Consider the following 22,395-nt stretch of genomic DNA (forward strand, 5'->3'; position numbering starts at 1 on the left):
ACCAACGAAATCGTACAGGTAGCATTTGACTTTTTTTTTCTCATAAGACCTGTCAATTTCAGGTCCTTTTTTTTTTCTTTGTTACCACTAATCCTATAAGTTGCCAAGTAACCAGTAATAAGATAAATAAAAATGCAACAAGGAGTTAGAATTAATGTTAAAAAATGAATGGAATTTTCATCTGTGATGAAATGTTTCCATCTTCCTTATATATATATATATAACATTCCTGCTTGTTTTTCTTCGATTGTTTAAAATAACAAAAGAACTGAGCATCTTAGATACTTTCTCTAAATGGATTATATCTATACCATGACGCCAATTTTAATTTTTAATCTAATAGCACAGACAGTAGCCACAACAGTGTGAAAACAGTAGCTAGAGTAACGAACTGCCAACGTTGATCCTACCTTGTAACTGGCCACTTTGCCGAGCATTAGCCAACCAATTCAATTGCCAACTTACTCTTACGTTGTAACTGGCCACCTCGCCGAGCATTAGCCAACCAAGTCAATTGCAAATTTAACTACTAGAAAAGAAGGAAAACGAAAACTGTTACATAAATGATAGCAAATGGTTGGTTGGCCAACGTACACTTGAAAAGTACGTTGAACAAACGTATTTTTGAACTTTCTTTTAACAATTATCAATTCCCAACTATTAACGTTAATCACTGAGACGAGAAGTGCGTTTTTGATCTTGAGATAACATGAGAAATTTCACGATTCTCGTGTGCAACACTTATTCACTCAAGCCTTAGATCTCCAACACTATTTCAATATTACATGACTCATAGTATAAAAACTATAAATAGATAAGGTGATTGTACGAACACAATAAACAGAATTTATTAATGTTTATTTAAAATTCGTAAGTCATTACACAATATAGGTACTCCAATAATAGACCAGGTTTAAATGCTGTTATATCACACTCTCCCTGGATCTCTCGTGACGCGGAACTCCGAAAGAATTCTGATAACCTCTAGGGAAAAAAAAAATAAGAAAATTAATCAGGGCGTACATTTTGAACATAAATTTACAAACCGAAACGAGGAAAGTTTCGAGATGAATCGGGGAAAAGTTTTGTCGAGAATCCAGAATCGAGAAAGAGAAATAATTCTCTGAGAATCGAGACGAGGCTTTTATAAAAATTTACAAGACAAGACGTCTCGTCTCTGACTATTATCGTACGTATGGACTATCGAGTTTACTGTTAGACAAAGCTATTCCTTTTTATTGATTCATTTTTGGTAAGTATATGCTAGACCTTTTTCAAAAATATAGTTGTACATTCACCCTCCTATATGTTTTTTTTTTAATTGTTCTGTTATTTATTAACATTCGAGAAATGGATAGGAAAAGTACAGAAAAGCTTAGCTGTAAGCGCTGTAGGTCTAGCTGTAGAATATTTAAAAACAAAAAATAAAAGTATAGACTTCGCTTTAGTTGTATTTAACAATTAAATCATTAATTTTACTATGTACTTGTTTATTGGTTTGAATATTAAGGCTGTAGATTGCGTATGTTGATTTCACTGTATTAACCTATGGAGTTTGATGCAATTATTCCGTAAAGGACATGTATTTCATTAGTGTTACAGCTTCTCATCACTAATTATATAAAGCGTTTTATTTTAAGCGCTGCTTAGTTTCTTTCAATTAGATTTGCCTTTCCTAGGTGGTAATGGTAATGCACCAGCAGATTGTATATTTAGAATATAACCCGTGGTTTCTGTGGTGAGGAGTAAAGAACAATATTAATATATTTTTGAAAGATGAATGCCCAAACATTTTAGTTTACGTCCAACGGTTATGCCGAGTAGGCTGAAGAAGACGATGATGATGAGCATGAAGAAAGTGAGACGAAAGGTGACAACCCATTCACACGGTGTTTGTCTACCACAAAGCCTACTTGGCCCGATCTGAGATTAAACCAAGGACAGCATGAACTTGGTGAACGCTCTACCACTGAGCCACTGTGGTCTCCTAAAGTAACATTAAATTAAGCAAAAGAGCGTGAGGGCTTAAAAAAAAAACACACACACACACACATAATTGTAAAATAGAACAAAAATTAGTTTTTGAAAATAGACCTCTGACAGATAACGTTTACGGCAAATGCGCAGAAACACTCCTAGGAGCATGGAATTGTAGCTATAGGCATGCATGTGCGTTCGTATCTCGAAATATTGTTCGTAGGCCAAGAAAAAAATATTTACGTACCTTCGTAAACCGAATTGTTCGCAAAACGAGGAGTTCGTAACTCGATAGTCCAGTGTATAAACCAACAATAAAGTAATACAGTAAAACCTGTCTTCAGCAGACCCTTTATTAAACGGAAACTTGTGTTAAACGGAAATATTTCTCGGTTCCATGAATTTACTGGCGAAAATCGTGCTCAATTCCCTTCATTAAACGAAAACTATTACACGGACAACGGAAATCAAAATTTCAAGTTTCAGAGTGCAGCATTTTGAAAGTTCTTAGACGTCGTATGAGAGATTGTAATTTGCAAACCAAAGCAGATACATCGGATATACATATTTTAATTGAAAATTATGCGGAAAGTCTGAAAGGAGAAGAGGAGGTGGATGAACAAGAGAAATAAGGCATTGAATTGAAAGTTGAACATAGGCTAAAGACTTATCAAGATTCTGCCAAAAGTTCAAAGTAACTGTTACATTTTCCTTACGGCGAAATGCCACTGATATGCCTAGTGTGTTTTTTCAGGCTAGAGTCTTTGAGCAGTTGAGCAGACAAGCAGGTATGTACAGAAAACTCACCTTGACTATTGGAAAAATTAACATGTGTACAGTGTTTTTTCTATTTATTGTTAAGTTTTGCGTGCATTAATTCGTAGTAGAAATAAATACTGTAAATTGATTAAGATATGTGCAGCATCTTACTTTATCTCAATACATGCATTTACTTTTATTTTCTTTGCATAGGCCTATCTTTATTATCCGGAAACTTATCTTTAATGGAAATTTTTGCAAGTCTCGTCTTTTCAATTGATTAAGTGTTCTAAAAATATAATCAATTTCTACTTTAATCTCTCTATTAAAAACGGAAGTGATAGAATTGTACCACTTCCGGTTTCAATATTAATACTCATAGCGTAAAAGGCACAGTAAAAGAGCGAGGAATTGTCCTTCTTGTCGTCCCTCAAATTGTTCTTTGATATAAGATCTTTTGCTATTTCGTGTTGAAATTATTGTCTAAAAGAAATTGCATTTCTTAAGTTATATATAGAAAGAAATATTTCTCATCGCCTGATGTCTCATCAAATCAGCTGTTATCTTCTCTTTCGTATTCTCATGGTGTCTTCCAATTCACGAAAAGAGAGCGAAGTTCCTTTTCCTTTTTTTATTACTTTGACGTGCGAACCAATCAGATTGGGATTTTGCTCTTGCTGACAGATTCCCATGGCTCAGGACAGTTTGAGGTCACGTGTTAACCTCATACGGAACTCTTCGAACCGAGGATCATCACGCACAATGCCATTCATACGTCGGTTGGATATCAGAAGTCGTTTTTCCACTGCATCTCCATTCACATACACATCGAGAAAAAAAAAAGAAAGTAAGTAAAAAAAAAAAAAAAGCCCAAGCAAGCAAACGTACTGAGATGGTTAGGGAAAAGACAGGCTTTTCTGCTCGCGAAAGGGAAGGGAAGAATACCGTTTTAGTAAGAAACGATTAGTCCTTGTAAATTATTTTTACCTATATATATAAACTGACTTCTGAATAATTAACTTCTGTCATTCTGAAACAATAGGTTAACGTGGGTACATATCAATCTGTTCCTCATCAAGATGAACACGGCATATAAGAAAGGAAAGCAAGAGAAGATGGTATGAGTTACAAAGTGACTTTCCTGGTATGGCTAGATGAGGAAGAACAAAAAAAAAAAAAAAAAAAACGAAACAATTTCTCTTACCACGCATTCTGGAACAAGGACAGACATTCACTTTAAAAAGACGAAGGCAAACAAATTGATTGCAAATTTTAATTTAATTTTCTTGTGTTTTTCATTTAAGCTTGATTGGGAACTTAAGAAACACCAGTTTACCAGCAATGAGAATCCAGGAACTTGCTCCAAGAATATTCAATTTTGATCAGCTGCACAAATTTGCTTGCTAGTGTGTCAATGTTCATTTCCTAATAGTGCGCGGAATCGGCACTGTTTCTTGAAATTTTGTGTTTAAAAAATGCGAGTTCTCGAGTCATTTATAAAGAGGTTTATTCCGCTAAAAGAGGTTTTAAGTACTTTTATACGGTATATTTATTCTGGTTGTCCGTGTGTCCATTTGTCCTTGAGACAAAAAAATATCTGTTCCACGTATCCCTCTGTCCGAGGGACAAAAGTACTCAAGAGCTATTTGTTTAATGGATCACCATCAATTTTGGCCAGAATATATAGAGTCAAAAATTAGGAATTGAGTTCGTTAATAAAGGTAATACTCAAGCCAGAAGTGGTAGGAATTAATTATTCACAGTTTTAGCGTTGATTACTATAGAGGAAGAACGGTAATAGATAGCGAGTACCACTTCCGGTTTCAATATTAACTGAGAAAATATTACGCGCGACAAGTCCCGGGTTCGATTCCCGGTGTGAACACTCGGTCGAAAACGTATAGGTAAAGGTATTTTCTGACCAGCCATAGTGAGTGAGGTTTTATGTATTTTTTTCTCATTCACACCAGGCAAATGTCGGGATAGTACTTAATATAAAGGTCTCATTTTACTTCCTTCCTTCCTCACTTTTGCGGATAGTACGCTCGCCGAGGGAAGTCGTCCCTCATACGTGACAGGCTAAAACGGCCATACATGCTGAAAGCCCAGAAACATCACTCCTCATCACCATAAATGAGAAAATATCACGCCATTCAAATAAAAATTCTACACATCTTGTGGGGGCACGGTGGCTTAGTGGCAGAACGCTTACCTTTGGTGCGTTCGATCCCCGGTCAAGTAAGTTTGTGGTGGACAACATCATGTCCACGAGTTTTCTATTCTGTTTTCTCCCACATTGTCATTCTACCAATTCTTCCATCATCATTCACTTGCCTTCCTCATTCGTCTCCCTTATGGGGTGTTAAACTGAAAGAAAGATTTTTTTCTTCACATTATGTATGTACATGTGACACGAAAACGAAATGACCAATAAGAGGAAAGACAAAGTACATGGAAATGTGTAGTTGCTGTAATAACGTAAACCCTATTGAAGGTGATTATCGTCACCTTTCTTCTCACAAGAAAAGCACTGGTGACTAGTATTCTACATTTCAAATATAGGTTTGGATGTAGGTTATCACTATTTGGCTCACAAATAAACTTTAGGTTTATGAGGAATAGGGTTACCTACGATAGAGGAATTCATTCTGTTTCATCTCGAAAAGCTGTCGAGAAAGTAAATTCTTGTCTCGGAAAATGTCTGTTTTTATTGGAAGAGCTTTTGCATCTCGTATTTTCTCATGGAAATTTGTTTCGTCTTATCTCGTTGTCAACACAATTAAATGCACTACGAATTACACATCATATTACTGGAGATTAGCCGTGGAATTAGCAACAAAGAGATTACGCACAGTTGTACACTTCCAAATTTTATAGCACGTAGAAATAAATCATCTCAATGAGCCTTCGAGGACCACTGTGTAAGAATCAATTTTACTTGTCGGAAACTACATAGACCACTAGCTGAAACACAGGATTTCAACAAATTCATCCTTTGCTCTCTGCTATCGTTTTTACAGTTGTTTCAATGGATAAAGAGTATGAAATAAGCATAAATGACGCAACTGTTGACCTAGAAATATTATTTTTGCTACGCCCTCCTGCTTTTCATTGAAAAACTGAAAGAAAAGTAATATTAAGTTTACAACGTTTCAAAAAATGAAGAAACAAACTGAATCCGGGTAGCATTTCGCTACAAAGAGTTAAAAAAGAAATGAACATTTATATGTAATTAGGTTATTGTGTTTTCGTCATAGAAATGAAAGCTCTCTTTATGGAGTTCGTAACATCAATTCCCGCTTTCGTGACGGCATTACTGATCAGCATTTAACGAAAATGATTCCGAATAGACACATTCAAAACCGTCCACCAGCTTAGATAATATTCATAGAATGACAAAGTTAAAACTTGGGAAGAATCATTGAATTGCCATTATTCTATTATGTTTTCTCTACTCCTTATATAGCCTACAGAGAGTATTCTCGGATATTTTCTTGGCTAGCGTGCTGATTTTCGATGTTCGCAGGCTCGGATACTACAGGGAGTACAACATATCGGATAAAACCTAAACAGTGGTTTGGATCCCGTGGTAGTAGTTGCTAGGGATAACTACCTAATGTTTTTATAGTGAAGCGTATATTCACTTTAAATTTACGAAAGAATTAACATTTTTAAGAATACGTATAGATTATGTTTTTTGAAAACTCTGGAGCGTATACCTACCAAAATATTCTAACATTATGTCATGGTAGTGGCAGTGATGATTTCAGGGGGCGCTGTGGAGGAAAATTTCCGTAGAGAGGTATCTCTGATTATCCTCAACATGGATTACCAGTATTCTAGCAGTCCACTTTCCATCCCCCGTGAATTGAAAGTCTCCTCAGGTGAAAATGTTCTGACGATATCACTGAATAGTCCTCCTTAACCTAAGCCCGAAGAACAGGACATCCGAGCCGAGGTTTAGTACTATCAGCAATGCAACAAAGCTTCTACGTCATAGTCACTAAAACATGTGGTACACAAAAACCTCCCCAACGTTATGAGAAAGATATGCGTTCAGGTCTCCCTCTCTGCCTCCTCTCTTGCCTTCCTCTGGCCAATATTCATCCGGCCTAATAAATAAATAAATAAATAAATAACTATTCAAATATTAAAGTTGAGAAAAGACTAATAAAATGCTTCGTGTGAAGTATTATACTGTATGGAGCAGAAACATGGACATCACACAAGAATGATGAAAAATAACTGGAAGCTTGCGAAATGTGGGTGTGGAGAAGAATGGAGAGAATTAGGTGAGTGGACCGGAAAACGAATGAGAAGGTGTTAAAAATGGAGGAGAAAGGAACAATTTTAGACATTATTAAGAAGAGAAAAAGAAACTGGTTGGGACATTGGCTAAGAAAGAGCGGTATCATAGGTCGTACCGCTATGGTATGGTGGCAGGAAAGGGAGGAGGGGGTGAAGGAGGCTATAATTAATGTGCGATATCAAAACAAAAAAATAATAGATATACGTGAAGACGAAGATCGTGGAAGGTTCTCAGTTGCAGAAAGTGACCTGCCAATAATGGCAAAATACCAATGGTGATGATGCTTCAAATATTAGCCGAAACTAGTAACATCATTAGAGAAACACACGCACAAAAGGGCATATTGAAATTTATCCCATCAGGCATAATATTTAGTTTAACTGAACTCTTGTAAAGGCATGAAAGCATAGATTACTCATAATTTACTTTCTAACTCTGATATATGATGCAGAGAGAACGACGCCGTTGAACTAAGCTGCCACCCCAAAATTCTCACGGTTCACGGAGCATGAAAGTATGCCTAATCTAACATACACAAATAAACACACACACACAAACTCAGACATATATACATACATATAAAGAAAAGTTGAACCATACTGTACTAACGATATACTCTACATACAATTTGGCCCTTGCTATAACACCTAAATAACTACCAGCACCTTATTATTTTTCATTTTAAAAATGGCGGCGATGGATAGTTTTCTTCAGATCTTGTACATATGTAATGAACCGCTCAACATAATATTTATTTCTCGTCTTCATTTTATAAGAAAAAAAAGCGGAAGTTATTAACATTATAGGCCTCAATTAAGAATAAATTGTCAAAGGAGTAAATTTGCTTGTTACCCAAGCCAAGACAACTATGAGTAGGCCTGTATAAAGAAGCTCCTTTGGCAGGCTCATCAACAATTTTATTTCCTCTTACAAATCAGTGGTCCTTTGTACCTTTTTCTGCTCCATCCAGCACGTGGCATTTCTTCGTAGGTTTGTCGTCCAAATTACCACAGCTTCAACACCACATCATTGCTGTTCTAGTATCGCACACACATAGACGACGATGTGTGAGATCTGGCACCGTTTTGCTAAAGCAATTATACATTCTCATTAGGGGAGGAAGTCTATCTCTAATAAGGCAGGAAAAGAGAGAACACACACACTACGTGCAAGAAATAAGTAGAGAGGTGAGAAAACCAAGTTACGGTCAATATTTCAAACTAAACTTTCTGTGAATGATGGACTTTTAGCCCAAAGAAACCAACCATTCCACAAAAGAAACAACCCTTATGTTGTGTCGTTATACGTTTTTTTTCTTACTGCGTCTTCTTCTTCTTGCTCTGACACGAACACAAACTGTGTCTCTAATTCATTTTCTGGTTGAGAAACTGGCTAAGGCAACCGACATGTGTTTGACTCTGAGAAGCTCTAAGATAAATAAAAAACAAGAAAGTGTAGCTATATATATAAAAAAGGAAACAACAAAAAACGTTTTTCTAAAGCATTGAAAATTTACCATACTGATGCAGAGGCGTCAGTTTGTTAGATACACTTGACTTATCCTCTAATTAACTGCTAAAAAAACTCGGTTAGTTGATCAGACGTGTGGAAATATGTAGAGTATATAGAGTACACATTTTGAATATTGAAAATATTTTGTCACCCACGAGCTCAGATGATGGTAAGAAAAAACGTTTGGTTGAAAACATTTCTATTAATAAAAAGTTCATGGAACTATTAAAATAAGTTCATGGAGCTCGAAAGGGACTCAGATTGATTAAACGATTGAATAATAAGTTCATGGAAGTAAGCTCAAAAGAGACTCAGATTGATTAAATGATTGAATTATAAGTTCATGGAACTATAGCTCAAAAGCAACCCAGATTGATTAAATGACTTGTGTACAGGGTGGCCCATTTTAATCTTTCCACGGAAATATCTCGAAATGGTTGAACATAAATGAACTGAACAAATACTCAAATAGGAAATACCATGGGGCAAATCGAATGGTGATGTCGCGATGCCCCTCAAGGCTGCTCTTCAAGAGGGTCCAGGGCCCAACTTTAATATTTTTAAACGGAAACATGGGGCGAGTGACACCTCGTTCGATAGATCTTTAAAGACTAAAAAGTGATGTGGCAAAAGATTTTTCATATCGGTCACCGTATTCAAAATGACCGCCAAGATATGTTGCCTGTATCAGATAAACGTCCAGTAGCAATAATATGAAAACGGTTGAACATAAATGAACCAAACAAAAGCTCAAATAGGAAAGCCATGGGGGCACATCGAATGGTGTTGTCGCGGTGCCCCCCAGGGCCGCCGTTCATGGGGGCTCAGGACCCAAATTTAAAATTTAAACGGAAACATGGGACGAGTGATACCTCGTTCGATAGACCTTCAAACACTGAACAGAGTTGTGACAAAAGATTTTTCATATCGGTCGCCGTATTTAAATTGGCCGCTAAAACATGATTGTTGAGTTGATTTTAGTTTAGCGTCCCTTTCAGCAGCGAGGCTATATGAGACGTGGACCTACTGATTAACGTGGAATCCGAACCACATGAGCTCCCGCCGGAATCGAACCCGGGTCTCCCACGCCAACGGCGCGTACGCTAACCACTTAGCCACGAAGGAGCTCACTAAAACATGATGCCTGTATCAGATTAAGTGTCTAGTGCCACTATATTTTTTTTTATCTAATATGAAAGCAGTTGGAGATAAATGAACAGAACAAAAAGTGAAACAGGAAAATGACATAAACACGTCGAATGATGTCGTAGTAACCCCAGAGCCGCCTTTCATGGGGGCCCAGGGCCCAGCTTGAAAATTGTCCATGGAAAAAACATAGGTCAAGTGATATCTCGTTCCATTGATCTTTAAAAACTAAAAAGTGTTGTGGCAAAAAAAAAAAAATCATATCAATTACCGTATTCAAAATGTCCGGCAAGACATGGTGCCTGTGTCAGATAAAACGTCCAGTACACTAATATGAAAACGGTTGTAGATAAATGAACAGGATAAAACTCGTATAGGAAATCACAGAGGGTATTTATCATTCCACGCCTCGAGAATAATCCAACGGAGAAAAATATTATTCAAGTATCATTATCTCCAACCGTTTTCATATTAGTGGTACTGGACGTTTTATCTGATACAGGCACCATGTCTTGGCGGCCATTTTGAAAACGGTGACCCATATGAAACAATATTTTGCCACAACGTTGTTTAGTGTATGAAGATCTATCGAACGAGGTATCACGACCCATATTTTCATTTAAAATTTCTACGTGGGCCCGGGCCCCCATGAAAGGCAGCCCTGGGGGCACTGCGACAACATCATTCGATTTGCCCCATGGCTTTCCTATTTGAGTTTTTATTTGGTTCATTTATGTTCAACCGTTTTCACATTAGTTCCACTGGACATTTATCTGATACTGGTAACATATCTTGGCTACTATTTTGAACACGGTGACCAATATGAAAAATCTTTTGCCACATCGCTTTTTAATTTTTAAAGATCTATCGAACGAGGTTTCACCTGCTCCTGTTTCTATTTAAAATTCTAAAGTTGGGCCCCGGGCTCCCTTGAAGAGCGGCCCTGAGGTGCACCGCGACATCACCATTCGATTTGCCCGATGATATTTTCTATTTGAGTTTTTGTTCAGTTCATTTATATTCAACCGTTTTCGAGATATTTCCGTGGAAAGATTAATATGGGCCACCCTTTATACGTTCTTTGTCATCAGCGAGTGTGTATAAGACGATATCTATAGTTTAAGGTGGGATCTGAACCACTGTATAGTATGTTCCATATTCTACCACTGGGAATCGAATCTTGTGCACCAAACCATGTGAGTTAGCCAATAAGCCGCCCGGAAGCCACACAAAGAGTTCAGACTGGCTTGCTGAATGATGTGTGATAATATTTCTGAGTTTCTAAACTGGAGTTCGACATATCTAAATTTAGTAGCAAGCTAAGGGACAGCGTTTATGATATTTGAATGCGATGCTCAGGCCGCGGTATTATCAAAGAAAAAGAAACATCTGTCACCTGTTTACGCTGTAGTGCGTCTGCTTAGTTACACTTCCTTTACTACAGTCTTCGTTTCATTCGACTAGCTCACACATAGTCGATTATGTCTCACACTTTAGCTCCACAAATACCTCACAATGCACTGAGAAATTTGTGCCTCCAGAGAAATATTATCCAAGAGCATACAGTTTAAAGATGTACTATAGTAACGAACTTTTGATAGGGAATACAGTGGATTAATATTTAGTATTCACCTCTAGTGCCAAAGGATCCCTTGTTCAATTCTGAGTCATGTATGTTTACAACATCGAGGTCTAACGAGTATTCTCGAGTTTCTTATGTTCCATTCATTATTTATTTTGTTCCTCCATATCCATTAGTCTACCTAAGAGCAATATTGGTGGATATTAACTGAAGATATTATTTATTTATTTATTTATTTATTTTTTGGTCATTGGTGTCAGTTACTTGGGAAATAGTCATATTCATGTTAGAGATTCTACTGCCGACATCGAGTAAACAAGATCTTAGCGAAAAAGATTTTTTAAGGGAGGCAGGGTGACACAGTGGTAGAGCGCTTACCTCTGGTACGTGGGGTACCTGATTCGATCCCGGGCCAAGTAAGTTTGTGGTGGTTTTCTCGGGATACTCCTGTTTCCTCCCACATTCTCATTCCACTGATTCTTCCATTAGCGTTCACTAGCCTTAATCATAGTATTTTTTTAACTAAAGGGCTTAATTGTGGGACGTTACACTAAAAGATTTCATTTTGAAAGATTTTTTTTTAAAAAAAAGCGAACGTAGTAGGTCTTAATAAAAAAAGTCTTACACATTAACAGTCTTAATATTTATTAAGACAAATATAGGCTGCTATTTAACTATCTTCATTAGAACGGTAAATATCTGTTAAGATACAACCTAAGAATATATGCACTCTTCGTTGCTTGCAAACATAATCTCATTGAATTCATAGAATCAACCCTTGATCGTAACCTCTTCTAAATTTCATAATGAAATTGTACTAATACTTGCCAAGTTATCAATTCTTACAAATTTGTAACTTTCAGGTATAATGCACGGATAAAATATAAAATGGAACTTATTCTTGAGACGCTGAAGTCGTTTCTATCTTTTACCGTTTTTGTTATATAAAGATTAATATTGCAATATCACCTCATATTGGAAGCATCCCGCATTAGTAAATACCTGTAAACCCACGTACTTCTGTACAAGCACCAGCAAACAACCGATGGATGCCGTTTTACCGATGAAACACGAAGATATACGAATAGGACTCCTTCAACCCCTCCACAGGCTCCACTTCCAAAGATTGGTTATAAAAATGGACACCTCGAGGCAGAAGACATCAGTTATTAACTGGCCATATCGTACTTATCTCTCCAAGCTCCAACAGGCAGGAGGGGATTCTCTAACCTTAAATCTGACCTGCAACGGGCAGGTATTACCAACCCTACTGTGAACTGCAATGGGCAAGAGGTATCCTTACTCACCTCCGAGCTGCAATGGGCAACTATATCCTCACCTATCTCCGAGCTGCAACGGGCAGGAGATACCAATCCTACCTCTGAGCTGCAACGGGCAAGAGGTTCTTTTAGGCCCAGCTGCAACGGGCATTGTCATTCTTAACCAACAATTCTCAAACTTCCGAGCTGCAACGGGCAGAATGTCCAATTATAGAGGAAAGAACTTTCAGACTTACTTATTTGAAATACTGAGTACAAACTGTATAAGCATCTTTTATAATAATAAAAAAATGGTGAGAAAAAAATCCGTCTACCGTTACTCTAACAAATATTACAATATTCAAACCGGAAGTGGTAGTACATTTCTACCACTTCCGGTTGTACTAGAGGAATAAAGTAGAAGATTAAACATATTTTTCTGGTATTGAATCCGGTACTAGGTTTATGTCATATATAAGCACGCTGTTGAACAGGACGTTAAACTCAAATCCAGCTAGAACACGAATTAGGGGAAAATATATGGAAGAAACATGTTGAACGTTAATTTGAGATAATTTACTTTGCCCTTAACATCTTTAAGATATCCTTAATTCAAGTTGCAGGTAATCATATCAAAAATAAATTATAAATATTATTAGTTATTAATCAAATAAGCCAATACTTTTACTATAAACAGGAAAATCATGCGATAAATATTTAAAAAATAGTTACGGAATAGAACTAGACGCCTACCTCAGACTGAGTATCATTGAACTAGAATACACGATCTAACAATTTGGACTTCATTATCAGATTCTTTTTCCAAAAAGGGGCCGCGGTTTGTCAGTGATAGAGCGTTCACGTCTGGTGCATGAGGTCCCTGGTTCGATCCAAGCTCGCGCCAAGGGAGCTTTGTGGTGTACAAACACTCTGTGCGTGGGTTTTCTGGGGGTTCTCCCGCTTCCTCCCACTTTCTTGATTCCACAATTTCATTCATTTCTCATTATCAAAGTCTTATTTAACCTTGCATAAACGTTGGACGTTAAACTAAATGTCACATTTTCAGAGTGAAGCAGAGCATACTCTCTTTAAAAATTGGCAAGGACAGAGATATTTTCTCTTCCTAAAGTTTGCCACAGTATATAACTTTTTCCCTTACCATAGCTGAATATTGTCTTTCTTGCTATTTTCATTTTTATTGTTTTTATTTATTATGGTCTTACTCTTATATGAAACACAAGTGTCAATCCTTCGTTGGAACCTTTTTTTTTCTTTCCTCTTTCGGAGACGCTTCTATTCTATGCCATGTAGGCAAAACCAAACATAAATAATAGTTTTTAAATGAGACAGGACGGGTTCACAGAAGGCGCCTGTGTTACAAGACGAAGTGTGTTAAAAAAAAAAAAGACATAGTAGGAGAAACGTAGTGTGGGGGGTATGAGGATGCGTAAAGTGTGATATGTGTGTGTAGAAACACAGAAAAGAGTGGAGGAGGGTTGTGAGTGAGTTAGGTGCAATATGTTAAAGGGGAAATTCCAGGGATACTCCTGTCGACGACGATCCCGGCTCCTGGCTACCAGATATTGGACTCATAGTTGCCAACCGAAGCTTCTGAAAAAGTGATGGAAAAAATCAGTTAGAGGTATAGGCCCCAAGGGAAAGGAATTTATAGTATAGTAGAGCACAGAAAATCCAAATATTACATCTAAGCTATTTTGGAAAGCTAAATACTGAATTCAAACAATTCCATAAAAAAATCTTGTACAGCCACTATACGAGACAAAAAAAAAATAAAATAAAATAAAAAAATAAAAAAAAAAATAAAAATAAAAAAATAAAAAAAAAGGAATAAAATGAAGAAGTTTCATGACTCATGTAACCGAATCGCTGTGTAGTTCTATTATGATATGTTATGTATTGTGCACAGCAGCCAAATTGGCGTTTGAACTTTTGAGCAACTTTCTCGTCAACCAATCCGCTTAAAGCAACGTTGCCAACGTGATAATGTAGAAGAACGCTTCGGCAGGCTAGCTGTATGTTTATGTTCTATAGTGTCGTTAACATGTTGCAATATTCGCTCACGGAAAGCTAATTTTTCACTAGAAATTCGGCAAAAGCGCATCGCGCTCACATTAGTTCACGCGAGACGTTAATTTAGCTCACATGGAGTTTAGTTAAGGTCCCATCAAGTGTGGATCTTAGTACCGTTGCAACTTCAAGTTGTATGATCGATAGACCTATCATATATGCGGCAATATTGTCAAGCTTATGGCGAGAAAAGCAGGAAGCAAGATTTAGTAGCAGTCTTCAACATTTAGCTACGTGTTAAACATTTACATAGAAAATTCATTTTTTCAGCTAGTGAGATCAGTATAGATAAATGTTAACGGCAAGTTTTTCTGCGCACTAAGATTTACTACTGATATAGCTATTGTATGGTTAAGGAAAGCTGACGTCTGACAGCTACACATGCTGTAACAAATGAAAGAAGAGGGTTGTTCCCCAATCATTACACCTATAGTAGCCCTATTGTTTCACGCTATGTGTAAGCAGCTAGGTCACTGATCGCGCTGTTGCCAGCAGTTGAATGTTGAATCTCCTGTCGAACATGCCAAGTACTATTTTTCTGTAATTTGGAAATCATATAAGTTATCTTGTGATATTATTACAATTATAGACTTATACTTGTAAAATGTTCTAAGTTTCTCGTCAGAGCTGCTGTCTCTATTATCACAGAGCTTACGGTAGCAGCGCCTCCAACGCATCACGTGTTATGTCCAATTGTCAGACGGACACTTTCTTTAACAGTACAGTCATAATACATAAGAAAGAGTTCGAGAGTTTCTTGCACGCCTAAACGAACCACTGAAGAAAGAAAGAAAGAAAGAAAATGATAAGAATGTAAAATGAAAACAAAACATGGAATACAATAATTAAAAGATAAAAAGAGGAGAAAATGAGATATGCGAAAAAAGTTACTGGGCTTGAGAAGTTGTATTACCTTGTACGAAAGAATATGATAACACGAATAATTCAAGATCTATAGTATACTGATCAAAGACTTGGACATTGAAGAACATGGAGCTATATTATTATTGATAATAGGGTATGTGATACGGCAGAATACTGAGTGTGTGTCCCTGATAAAGAAGTGCGAACAACAGAGATAAAAGAAAGAAGGCATCTAGTAAACATAAGAAACTCGAAAGCTACCTATCTATGTACTAAAACATTTAAAATTAGTGTTTTATTAGAAGGTTAAGTAGTAGAGGATATCTTGGATATCTTACAACCTTGCTGTTCTTGTTGATGAAGGTTAACGTTCCTTTTAAACACTGCGGCCACATGAGACGAGGATTTACAGTTTTAGATTGGATATAAACCACCGTAGTGCATTCAATGCCCTCCCACCGGGAATCGAATCCGGTACCATATATGCGAAACTAGAGCGCTGTACACTAGACCATCAAAAAGTGTTACGGGAAAATATTTGCGTTCTAAGCTAGTGATTTTGCAATTAGAAGGTGGCGGGTTCGAATCCGATAGTATGCCATGCTGACAGATTTTTAATTTTCTCTCAATATAAACTATGGCTGACTTCCTTATATTCATTTTGCTTTTATTGTTTCTTTTATTATTTTTTTTAAGAAAAAAAAAAAGATTCAATGAATTTTGATACATTAACTAATTATGAGGTGCATCCAGAGCGTCAGCAAAACTTCCCTGGCTCTCAGTAGCGTTGTGGCATTGGTTGGAGATAGACGTTCCTATTCCAGCTCCCGCATGTGAAATGCGAGCAGTGATAAAGTTTTTGAATGCATAGGGCACAGCGCCGATTGAAATCCATCGTCAGCTGTATCAGGTCTATGGACCTAACGTCATGAGAAAGCTGTTCCCTCAGATTTCTCGCTCCTTATTGAATACCATTGTCACGGAGCGCCTGTTGTTCAAGAAGTTGTGTGCCAGGTGGGTGCCGAAGCAACTGACTCCAGAACATAAAGGAAGGCGCATGGAGTCAGCATTGACTTTTTTGCAACGATGCAGCTGACGATATATTTCAATCGGCGCTATGCCCTGTGCATTCAAATAACTTTATCAGTGCTTGCACTTCAAATGCATCGGGAGCTGGAATAGGAACCTCCGTCTTCAACCACTACCACGACGCTACTGAGAGCAATAGGGAAGTTTCGCTGACGCATGCGCCATGCCAAGACCTTACTCTCTCACGTGCATGCAATCGTTTCGCGCAACGTAGGGTCTCCTAGCTACGGGACGCGTGGGAAAGTTACTTTCTGTATGTGCCTCGTAATTAAAATGAAGAGACCGCTTTTCGAGATAAATATTTTTCTTGAATGAAGGAAAGAATATCAAACAACCATGTTGCCATCAATCGAAGGATCGGTGAGAGAGAAAAAAGGGTAATGAAATAGCAACTTGCTGGTCAATAACGACAGTAACGTGTAAATAATTTTCCTGCCTGGAAGCCTACGGAAAATGCTATGGCCGGCCACAGCACGCATGTTCAACTGGCTACTGAGTAAACAGTGGGTCGACTTTCAACTACCGTAATGCAAACAGCTCCTCACAGACGCGTCGTAAATGAGTTGACACTGAAAATGTTCATGTTTACACATAAATTGAAACCACATATACCAAAGAAGTGCTCACTTAACTGGATGATTATAATACGTAAATCTCTTGCGAAAGGAAGGGACAGTATGGTTTCGCGTACAGTACCTATTTTCTTTCGTATTGTAAAGCGTTTTTTAAAGTAATTTTAGAACACAGGTAGAACAAAGAAAAAATCGAAATAACATATTGGAACAATTATCCTAGATTTATAAATGCATACGTATATTAAATTAATTTCTTCGAATTAGCAAAAATATTCTTCTAATGATACTGACTTTTTTCTTAGAAATATTCATGAAAATATTTCGGAATTAGACTTATGATACAGAACAGAAAGAAGGATTTAGGATTTATATTTCTAGGCTTTCTAATGCAGCTATGACCATTTAGCCCGTCACCTATGAGAGATGACGTTCTTTGGAGAGCACAGTATCCGGGAAAAGGGAAAGAAGAAAGGATTGGGGAATGAAAGAAGCAGCCTGGGACCATCATGTTATGTACCATCCCGGCATTTGCTTCATGTGAGTGAGGGAAACCCAGGAAAAACCTCACTCAAGATGGCTGGATTGAAAAAGCTTTAATACTTTTTCGACTGTGTGTCTCTACCGGGAATCGAACCCGGTACCTGTTTATTATTCTGTCAAGGTTTGTATGCACAGATATGATACACTCTAGCTTAACCACAATCTTTCTCGCTGGTCTAGTGTTAGCTCCAATGCCTTTGATGTACGAGGTTCCGGGTTCAATTTCCTGTGGGAGAGCATAATTAATCCCAGGAAAGTTCTTAATTCTCAGTGGCATTCCACCGTTGTGAGACAATCGGAAAGCTACTTAAATTGAAAGATAATGAACATTTTGAGAAGCCAGATGTAATGAAATGGGATCCAAAATGCAAAACCACTTATCACTCGGCTAAAAAAAAAAAAAAAAAAAAAAAAAGCTGTATGGCCAGTAATAGTCTTTAACATCAAATAATTTATTTTAATTACGATTAATTTTGGACTGTGGTTAAATTAGTTATTAAATTTCATAGTTGGAAATACTGGCTTTTCTCTCGCTGCATCCGAGAGGAACGAACAAGTTGGAGTGGGGGAAGATGATGGAGAAGGAGAGGAAGTATTTTCCTCGGCTTGCCAACTCTCCTCCTTGGCATCTCACGACGGAGAAGAAGAGAGAGAGAAAAAATTGAAGAAAGGGAAGCCCTGCTCCTTTTTCCTGGCTATATAGCATGACACGCCCTCCCTCCCATGTAGAAGTAATTGGCCCACCCTAGTCGCTAACGCCTTGCGTCTCACTTCTTCCGCTACCATGGAAACGAGCAGGATAGGTTTTCTCGGCAACTCGTCGATGTTGCCAAGTCATATCTTTTCTAAGAGAGCGCGGCTCGGGTTCTACCTATCCAGGAGGGTTCTTGTGTGTGTTGTTTAACATAGTGGCACGAGCTACAAAACTACTACTACACATAGCAAAAATATACACAATCATTCTCACTCTGTAGCCGCGCGGGAGCTGTCATATAACAGGCACTGTACAAACAAACAAACAATCAAGAGAGAGAGACTCATACTAACATTATATACACCACCAAAAGATTCATTTCTTCAATCTTCACCTATCTGCTCCTTTTCCCGTACCGCTTTGCCTTCACTTTTTCTCTCAAGATTGGAACAATAATAGTTTATCATAGTTTAAAAAATGAAATGTGCTTGTACACACAGGTTAGAAAATTCTAATATATTATCATTATTATTTAACGCAAAAATGAAAAAAAAAGTCAAATATAAAACTACCAATCGATAGATCTCAATAACCTGAACAAAACGGTATGGGTCACCTTAAATTCTGATGCGTAGTTTTCGAGAAAAAAATATTTTTGGCGCTAAAAAGTTTGTTGCTCTTTCTCAAATTGATAGTCTTTTTACTGCTAGAATAGATTGTGTATTTATGTATTTTATATGTAAAAAAAAAACTGTTATTAACTAGCAGATTGTATATTTTGTTGTTTGACTTCCATGGTTAACCAGTGGCGTATGCAAAGGGCTTCTGGTTTTCACCCGTACTTGAGCAAAGTATTTTGAAAAAAATAAACATTTACTACAAATATATATATATATATATATATATATATATATATATATATATATATATATATATATATATATATATATATATATATATATATTACGAGAATCATGCTTGTCCTGAAAGTATATGAAATTGCGTGCTTGAACCTCCCCTTGAAGAAATTCTACGTACGCCACTGATGGTAACATAGAATATACAGTGACAAGGAAAAATTACATTAAATCTTTCAGTGTAATGTTCCACGATTATGTCCTTTAGGCTAAGGGAGACGATGATTAAGGCAAGTGAATGATAATGGAAGAATTGGTGGAATGAAAATGTGGTAGGAAACAGGGGGTATTCCCGAGAAAACCCACGGATACGATATTGTCCACCACAATAAAAGGAGATACAGTATAATTAATCTCTATTGAAATTTGAATTCATCTTACCTATTTAACAAATGATCTTGTTATATTTTCAGATACATAAACATCTCTGGTTACTGAGAAGTCATATGGTATATTCTTTTTAACATTGATTTTGTTTTTGAGAGGGAGAGGAAAATGAATGTAATTTTCTTAAGATCCTTATTACATTATATTGGGGACTTTCTTCATTTTTAGAATCTTACATTAATTTATTAGTTTTCGTACTTCCCTTTTAAACCTCCATTGAACAAAAATAGCTGTAATTGTTTAATTTTGCCATTTAAATTTTGTGCAGTTGTTGTTTTACAGTTGCGATTTTCTTTTTAGCTTTCTTCTTTTTTTTTTCTTAAATAGTAGCAATTTGTAGTTATTAAATTCTTCATTCTTTTTCTTAAATTAAATTTCAGATCACGAAGTTGAAGATCGACAGTAATCCTTTCGCCAAGGGCTTCAGGGATTCATCCAGACTCACCGAGTTCGAAAGGTAAGAGAATATATATATATATATATCGTCATGTATATACAAATCTATTTTCGTATTTATGCATGTAAAAAGACAGTATCCTAGTGGTGTGAGTGAATATTGGTGCATCATCGCACCGCATCTGCTCTGTTCTTGTAGTAGTAATAATCATTCCTCCCCATTCCCTTCTCTAAACAAACCCCATCCTCCCAAACATGGTCCTAATCTTTCCTTTTTTTTTTTTTTTTTAATAATTACTACAATTTTGCTTAGATCTGTTCCGTGTTTTCTGTGTGTGTGGCGGTCTTGTTTCATCTTCAAAGACGAGCCGACGGGCATAAAGGCACACACAACACTTCCAAGGAAACGTTTAAGAAAAAAAAAACAACGAAGAAGTGGGGTGGAGGTGGTTTGTTTCCGTGCTAGTTAGCTTGGTAAAGAGGCAAGACGTAGGAAAATGAGAAGGGGGGGGGGGTAGACAGAATAAGAACCAGAATCTAAAACATTATTTTTAAAACATCATTCTTCGCACACACTATTTTAATCTTGTACTGAGTACACATGTAAGGAAATAAATGCTTGAAATATAAGATTAACTTAAGTAAGTGATGTGGTGGATCTAGTAGGGGTAATTGGGGAAATGGGAGATATTGAGCAGCCAAAGGGAAGAGACACCATATAAATTTGTTCACGCTCTCTCTCTCTCTCTCTCTCTTTCGCTGTTTGTATGGTTTAGAATGGATGAATGTTCCATTAATGTATGTGTGTGTGTGTGAAGAGGGAGTGCTTTCCCCCCCCCCTCCTTACAAGTCTTCATTCTGTATAACAACACAGATTAGCTTGTATTATTTCCACGCGTTCAAATTGAGCGAAATTGATTTCAATTTGCAGAGCTTTCTCCCCCTTTTTTAATATGGGGTAATCCAAGTCACTTGCTCTTCATTATTATAGACACGCATCAAACATTATCACGGGCAACACTAACCTTAATAGTTATACTAAAGTGTTTTGTTGCCTTTTATTTCCTTTTCCTTCTCCACCTTTCTGAGGGCACCGAAAAATAAAAACGAAAAAGTGATGTTGATAATGATAATGCAGGAATTGTGTCTGTGTGTGTGTGGTGCAGTAATTCTTATATCTATTCTGTTTTAGTATTCTTCTTTCTCTTAGTCTCTCGCGGCCCTTCTTCTTCTTATAATACATATTCGATTATGTCCATTAAATATTAATAGCCACACATTAGGTGAATAAGAAGAAAAGAAAGAGAAGGAAAACACCGCTTAAATTTCCTAATCATGATTCAACTTTTAGACTAACTTCAGAAACTTTAAAAAGAAAAGCATTCTTATGTAATCGTTATAAATTCTTCACAGCTGATCGTTCATTTTTCTTCGGCAAACAAAAATACGTAAGAAGGATTGGGAGAGTAGAGCAGTGATGGATGTCATTGGCTAAGATATTAAGTGGCTAAGATATTACGAGTATATAACTATTCATCTCGTGTCGCATACAGACAAAATTTTACTTCGAATAAGTTATATGGCCAAAGAAATAAGGGAATATAGGAAAAAACAGTTTGGATTTAGGAGGAGAAAGGGCACTAAAAATACTATTGTCTTACAGAAAGTGCTGTACACAAGGTTGTTCGCTTTATATCCGACCATTTTTGTTATGTACTCACCTTAAGAGATACGACCCGCCACCACTGATCGTGTTCTATTCGATCCCAGCATTGTGGACTATCATACGGCATCGCAGCTTCCATTGCAACAAGCTCCGACGCAGAACAGGCATGGGAACAGGCGGTTCTGTCCTACTCCTTTCTGCAAGCGTACCATAGAGCATCCAGGGTGCACAGGTGGCGATGTTGAAGACTTCATTTCAACAGTCCAAATGCGCAAAAATCCATTTGGGCTTTTCACAGGAATGTCTTCAAACGGAATGACACAAATTCTTAATTTCTCTACCATTTCCGGATAAAAACGTAGTAATGTTCTGGCGGTATGACACGAAGCCTTGTCCATATGAATCATCGCCTGGTTCGCGTCCATTGCATGCAATTGTGGGATATCTCTCCAATAGATAGATGTCACAATGGATTCTTGGAAGTATCTTGCATTCCCATTCACGTTTTTGTCCACCTTGCATATCATCAACTTAACCGCATATAAGAATCTCGTAACAACCACAAAGACACGAGGGAAATTTTTCCTGCACTGATGTGCAAAGTTGCTGCGCCTTACTGTCAATGTCACGGTATG

The 22,395-nt window shown here is 37.1% G+C and overlaps 1 protein-coding gene across 1 annotated transcript in view; it reads left to right on the plus strand.

The window, feature by feature from the left end:
• The window catches only part of LOC145687615 (T-box transcription factor TBX20-like), a 209,383-nt gene that overhangs the window by 165,553 nt on the left and 21,435 nt on the right, over nt 1-22,395 (plus strand). The window contains exon 5 of the mRNA XM_081761084.1: nt 20,079-20,155. Within this exon, the coding sequence (XP_081617210.1) occupies nt 20,079-20,155 (77 nt within the window). The remainder of the gene's footprint in view (nt 1-20,078; nt 20,156-22,395) is intronic.

This window comes from Thermobia domestica, chromosome 1 (genome assembly GCF_964235325.1).
Source record: "Thermobia domestica chromosome 1, izTheDome1.hap1.1, whole genome shotgun sequence".
In the NCBI taxonomy this organism is placed as follows: domain Eukaryota; kingdom Metazoa; phylum Arthropoda; class Insecta; order Zygentoma; family Lepismatidae; genus Thermobia; species Thermobia domestica.